Below are 6,822 nucleotides of genomic sequence, written 5' to 3' on the forward strand. Positions count from 1 at the left end.
CCAATCATCTACAGCAAATTTAAATTTCCTTTGTCATATAGTTTAAGTAGTAAGAAAAGAGCCCCATCCTGTGCATGAAACATGCCTGCACTAGAGAATTATCCTTTTTGTTATCTACAATTCAAACAACCTACTTGTGCTTTGTCCATCAACCCCAAGCATTATTACTTAAGTAATATCCTCAACTCTACTAGAATTAAACTGAAGCTACCTCCATACATAAAGGAACAGAACACAGAAGCTTCCTCCATACATAAACAAGACACAGAAGGATGTAGGTCAATTGGAGCCGTCTTAGGATCCTGCCTATGGACATCTGTGAACTTAGTCCTTGATCTCCCTTCAAATTATATTCCCTACACATACACACACACACACACACACACACACACACACACACACACAGTGGCAACAATGCTAAACTTGCAGTATATGTACAGTTCCAAAATATATGTCTGCACTCTTCGCTGCCAAGAAGGCTCCAACTCTCCCTGAACAATTTGATCAACTTTTATTTATCCTCAATATTTTAAAATTTTCTTTTTCAGAAATATTTCCAAACTTTCACTCGAATTAGTTTTGGACCCTCTTCTAATTTATTTTTGTCATTTCCTAGACACTCCTGTGTATAACTATACTGTAACAACTCTCTGATCTTTGTATAATGTGGTTTTCATATTTGTTCCACACTCTTAGAAGATAGATAAACTATTTAGTTCTATATAGCATGATGTGAATTAAATGTTTTTATTAATTTTATTATAAATAGTTGATGAATGTACTACCCATTTATCCATGTATAGGAAGTAGTTTGTTGTACATCTATGAGTATTCCAGTCAATCTATCTCTTTTGTTGTTCCACTGGACAAGATTTTCATTTCTTCAAAGTTAGAGGGCATCATAACTGGGTAGGACTGTGGTTGCTTCCCTCCTTTGGAAGTTTGCATGGCACACCTAAGACTCAAAAACACTGCAGATGAAAAAGCAGACAGATGGACAGAGACAGCACTGAGGAATTTGCCATGAGATTGTGTCTCCTAATAATGCCAGAACCTTCAACTATAACGTCACCAGCATGATTGTCTAACCATGAGCTGGACAAGGACAACAACAATAACCATGCCAAGATGGATGGGAAAAAACTATAAGGCCTCAACCTTCCATGAAGAACTGTATGCCATAAGGGAGTGTTCAGAGTAGGAGAAATATTCTTCCCCAGAGAAGAGTATAGCAATTGATTATCCAATACCAAATGGTCAGCCATGAAATATGCATACAAGTAACATTATACAGATTAAGCCAATTACATTTATATTTGTTATATATTTAAATATATATTTATTATGTATTACACATTTATAAACATATATAATATATATAAACATATAAATATACTGTACATATTTATATACATGTGTGTATTTATATTATATGCATATATATAACAATTAACGAAAAGGGTGATATGAATTTGAAAGAGAACAAGGAGAGGTTTATAGGTGGATTTGTAAGAAAAACAGGGAAGGGGAAATGATGTAATTATATTATAACCTCAAAAATAAAGAAAAGATTTCCAAGAAAAAGCAACTTAAGAAGCTGAAAAGTTTACTCACTCTAGAAAAAAAATGAAGGGCATCTAACTCTTCATGAGTGGTTGAGCCTTAGCTATAGAATTGAAGGTCTTTCTATACTCTATATTCCAAATGTATAATGACTCATTACAGAAAAATGCCAAAATATAAGAGCCTCCATTTCTGCATTTTCCTGGAATCAGCATTACCATCTGGCAAATCAGCCATCAAAGCTCAGACCTGTTCCTAATATGTGATATTCTAATATAGAGTGGGGACAGATATATATGTTATATATGTAACATATATGTGTGTGTGTGTGTATAAAATTGTGTTATTCCTTCTCTCTTTCTGAGTTTATATAGTTCCCCCAAAATTAACTCTAATAATGTGTCAGCCTTGTGGTTTTAAGAAAATCTATTTGTAAATCACCTGATAAGGAAGCCATTCTTGATTGAGGTCAATCATGTACTGCAAAGAACTCACAAACAGTCCATTCACTTCAACCTTACCATCTCTAGAGGGACAGAGATGTAATGTTAATTTCTTTAATCCAGCCATTGCCCCTCCCCCAGCCCTTCCTCCCACAGCTCCTCATCCCAGTCCTCCTCCTCCTGTCTTTGAGAGGGTGCTTCCCCACCACCAGGCCACCTCCTTACCTGGGCCCTCAAGTCTCTCAAGGATTAGGCACATCTCCCACTAAGGCCTAACCAGGCAGTTCTCTGCTACATATGTGTCGGGGCCTGTGATTAGCCCCGTGTATTCTGTCTGGTTGGTGGCTCAGTGTCTGGGAGCTCCCAATGGTCCTAGTAAGTTGAGACTGGTGGTCTTCCTATGGGCTCGCCCTCTTCTTACTACACTTCTAATCTAACTAATTCTGAACCACCAGGTACACATTTAGGTACACAGTTTCATCTATTTCTTGGTATCAACAAGAAATTTATGCCAACAACACAAACAAGTCCACTCAAGAGTCTACGGGCATCAGCATTTCTAACATTTAAGTCTCCTCTCTCCCACTCTGTTGTTTTTGTATTCCAGCTGTTGTTGTTTTCCACTGATGGTAGTTTTTCTGAAGGACTCCTCCACTCATCCCTCCCTCTCTCTCCTTTCCTCCTATTTCTCTCGCTCTCTTCTGTGCCTGTGTGTGTGTGTGTGTGTGTGTGTGTGTTAAAAAGGGTATAAAAGCTGTCAAAAACTAAAATGCTTGCTCTTCCAGAAGACCAAAATTCAAGTATTAGAACCACATCAGGCAGCTCACATCTGCCTGTAACTGCAGCTCCAGGGCATCAGCTGTCCTCTAATGGACTTCCCAGGTAAATGCACATACACACATACACATGAATTAAAATAAAATAAATCTTTTTTTAAATTAGTAAACCTTTTAGGAAAGTGAATTAGAAAGGCACGAGTCAGCCAATAAAGGACCATTCTTTCTTGTAGGTGGGACATTCAAGATATGAAAAATGGGCACAGGCCAGCTAAAGTGACTGTACAGCTTGGACAAGTGTCATGAACAGCTCAGAGCTAATCCTGTCCATCTCTAAGGAGATAAGAGACAAAAATGTGAAAGCAGATTTGTTTTAATCAGTTTTTACCACTATAAGGAAATGCCTTGATGGCCATCTCACAAAGGGTCCCATGGCTGTATTTCTTTGTTTCTAGAGATGATCACTCAGTATTGGAAAACCAATCAGGACTTGTTCACCCTCTCTTGGCAGACTAGTTAACTATTTATAGCTCTTTCATGTAAAAGTGAAGTTCCATGAAACTTCCCCATCCACACTGGCTGGCCAACTATATCATTGCTGTGGTCTTGCTTAGGCAGCCATACTGTTGAGACTCTCTGAGCATAGTTTCCCTGCCATAGCTAGAAGATCCAATCTCAAACAAACTTCCTGGTTGATTTGTTTCTATATTATTTCTACTACATTTTTCCAGGATATTCCCTGTGCCTTATGTGCAGAAGTGTTGTTTTGATGTATCTATTGGGACTGGGCAACCCATAGTTCCGCTGGCTACATGTTAAGGTTCTTTTTAATAGCTGAATTATTATTAGTAGCTAGTGTATATTTTAGATTTCTTTTAGATCAGTCATTTTCAAGTGTTCATGGCCATATCTGACAAGTGGCTAGACCTGAAATTGCAGCTTACTCAAGAGGCCTGAAAATTACTAAGTAGAAATTATTACTCATGAAATTCCTCCCAGTGGGGTTCATTGATCTCCATAAACATCCATCCTATAGGTTCTTTCCATAAGTTACCTGCTCTGAATCACTCTCCTCTCTTCTGTAAGTTGGATTCCATTCCTTTACCTTTGGAAGTAGTTCCTGACCCTGTCTGCCCTTCACCTTCACACTCTGACAGACATAGGCTTCCTGCTGCCATCTCATTCCCACTTGGTAGTCACAGAACACCTGCATACAAACCTACTAGCTATAAAGTGAAACCGTAAGTTATCATCTTTTAACTAACTAAAGATTTTGAATTCCTACAGGGTCCATGTTCTCATTTTGTTCCTATATGCTACAGAATAAAAATGTAACATGAGTCTTAACATTTTCTTAAGTGGCTAAAGAGATAAATACTTGCTTGTGTAACACAGAAACTCTATAGCATGCGAGAACACATAAATAGAAAGTATTATATTTTCCTTATAAAAGAGCTTTTGGGTTTTGTTTTGGTTTGGTTTGTTTGTTTGTTTGTTGTTCGTTTGTTTGTTTTGTTTTTGATTTTGATTTTGTTTGTTTGTTTGTTTGTTTTTTGTTTTTCGAGACAGGATTTCTCTGTGTAGTCCTGCCTATCCTGGAACTTACTCTGTAGACCAGGCTGGCCTCAAACTCAGAAATCCTCCTGCCTCTGCCTTCCAAGTGCTGGGTTAAAGGTGTGCACCACCACTGACTGGCATAAAAGAGCTTTTGTTGATACTTAACTCAACCCTATCTCCAAATACATGCCATAGTATTAATGGTCTTCCTTTTCCTCAATAGTATGAATATATATATATATATTTTTTCTAACCTACACAGATTCATTCTTCTCTGTTTTTCTCTTTATATCTTTGTTTCTCTGTCTCTGTCTTTCTCTCTGTGTCTCCCTTTCTTTCTCACTCATTCAGAAACACACACATTCACACACTCACAAATTCACAAACACACATGTACAGATCCACATACACTCATAGATTCACATATAATCTCTCTCACATACACAGGCACATACAAGCTTTCTTTAATTTTGTGATCCTTATATCTTAATAATATTACTATCATATTCTCATTTCACAGAATCTGAAATTCTCAAAATGTCTTGATTAAAACCAACCCTTCATATTCAGAAGAAATATTAGGGAGGAGAAATTATAATCAGAATATATTATGTGAGAAAAAAATCTATTTTCAATAAAAGAAAAATATAATAAAAGAAATTAATTAATTAATTAATTAATCCCATTGTCATACCTGATCCCATCCCAGAGAACCCTACTGATTTGGTGTTGGGCAGCTGGTATTTTATTTTGCACTTTATTTCATAGTTGCCACACTTAAAATGTTCTGTATTTTAAGTCTGGGCATTAATTTTGATGTCTTCACCTGGTCCTAAAATGTAAAAATCTTCATTTTCTCTTTAACATTGTTAGTAGACTATTTTGTCTTTCTTTGCTACTGTCATCTCTTCAGTATTATCTCAAAGAATACAGCTTCAGAGTCCATCCCTGAACAGACTTACTGATATATCCTTACTCTTTCCCACTGAGCTGCATCTGCTCATGGTTACCTAGCTTGCTATCTTCTTGATCGTGATGCAAACACATGGAGACCATATAATTCATCTGTAATACTGTATCCAGGATGTGGCTTATTCAAAAAAAAAAAAAAAAACTTGCTGTTTAAGTGAATCAATTCCCTTGGCTGAATTCAACAAATATATTTGCATTTCTATCAGATACAGAATATGTAATAACATACTTTTCTTCTAACTTATGCCTTTCCTAGGTTTTAATCCTCCTGCCTAACACCCAAGTCTAGTGCTACTGCCTCAGTAAGTCTGAAAACTCTCCTGTTTCATTACTCCATTAAGCTATGTCTGTTGCCCCTGAGACATTTGCCATAAGCTCTTATGTAGGTATTGTCCTTCCTCTCCACCCCCATTTCAGACACCGTGCCCTTTCCAAAACTCAGTGCAGCAATGCTCCCGTGGATTGTGCTTAGATGAATGAAGCCCTGGGATGTGCATGGAAAGAATTGTAAGAAGACATCACTGATGTAACATAGGCTCACAAGAACCAAATCAAGGTGTTCTGCAAAACTCAGTCAATACAGAGTCAACTCAGTTTTCAAGATAAGCCAAGGCAGGAGTATCTTACAAATGAATACACAAAAGTTTGTTAGAAATAAAGACCCATTTTATTGAAAAAAACTTATGCTTCTAGTTGTAGATCTTACAGCCATTAACATGTTTAGGCAACAGAACCAGGTAGAAAGAAAGCAGAACTAGTGAGATGATACTGCAGATGCCAGGATCACAATGGTGCCTTCTAAAAATATGCAGCTGCCAAATTTGTAATTTATTGGATATAGAGACCTTGGCCATGGGTCTTTAAAGAAGCATTGTCTTCAGAAGGGTCAGTTCAGGAGCAACTGGTACTCTCTTAGGGGTGCTCTAACAGCAAGAATAGCATCTTCTGTAGCAAGATGGTCCATAGCCACAGCAGCCAGACCTGTAGTAGGAGCCATATCCACAGCCACAGCTACTTCCATAGCCAGAGCCGTATCCACAGCCATAGCCAGAGCCATAGCCACAGCCATAGCCAGATCCATAGCCACAGCCATAGCCAGATCCATAGCCACAGCCATAGCCAGATCCATAGCCACAGCCATAGCCACAGCCATAGCCAGATCCATAGCCACAGCCATAGCCAGATCCATAGCCACAGCCATAACCGGAGCCATAGCCACAGCCATAGCCACAGGAGTTGCCGTAGTAGTTACAACACATGTTGTCAATAGAGGAGAGTTCACTTGGGTTATGAAAGAATATTTCTCAAGTGTGGATGCCTCTACTATCCTTGGGCCTTTATATACTGCTAGTAATTGTCAGAGCATACCATTCATTCCCTGACTTAACTAACAAACATTTAAACTATTACATTCCAGTCACTGTTGACAACCAATAATGGTTTGCTTAAAATGAGTACATTACTTTGTACACTCTCATTTCATTTAAAGAGCATCATTTCATTTTCCTCTG

At 37.9% G+C, this 6,822-nt stretch overlaps 1 protein-coding gene across 2 annotated transcripts; it reads right to left on the reverse strand.

The window, feature by feature from the left end:
• Positions 1–6,234: 6,234 nt before the first annotated feature.
• On the reverse strand, positions 6,235–6,570 carry LOC116086597 (keratin-associated protein 6-2). 2 transcript variants are annotated; one of them, XM_031364803.1, is made up of 2 exons: positions 6,384–6,570; positions 6,235–6,293 (listed from the first exon to the last, which is right to left on the reverse strand). In XM_031364803.1, exons 1-2 carry the CDS (start codon positions 6,568–6,570, stop codon positions 6,235–6,237), a joined length of 246 nt encoding a protein of 81 aa, XP_031220663.1. The 2 variants fall into 2 exon arrangements, with proteins under 2 accessions (XP_031220663.1, XP_031220662.1); XM_031364802.1 differs by having other exon boundaries at positions 6,235–6,570.
• Positions 6,571–6,822: the final 252 nt, after the last annotated feature.

Source organism: Mastomys coucha, unplaced genomic scaffold, assembly GCF_008632895.1.
Source record: "Mastomys coucha isolate ucsf_1 unplaced genomic scaffold, UCSF_Mcou_1 pScaffold12, whole genome shotgun sequence".
NCBI classification, from domain to species: domain Eukaryota; kingdom Metazoa; phylum Chordata; class Mammalia; order Rodentia; family Muridae; genus Mastomys; species Mastomys coucha.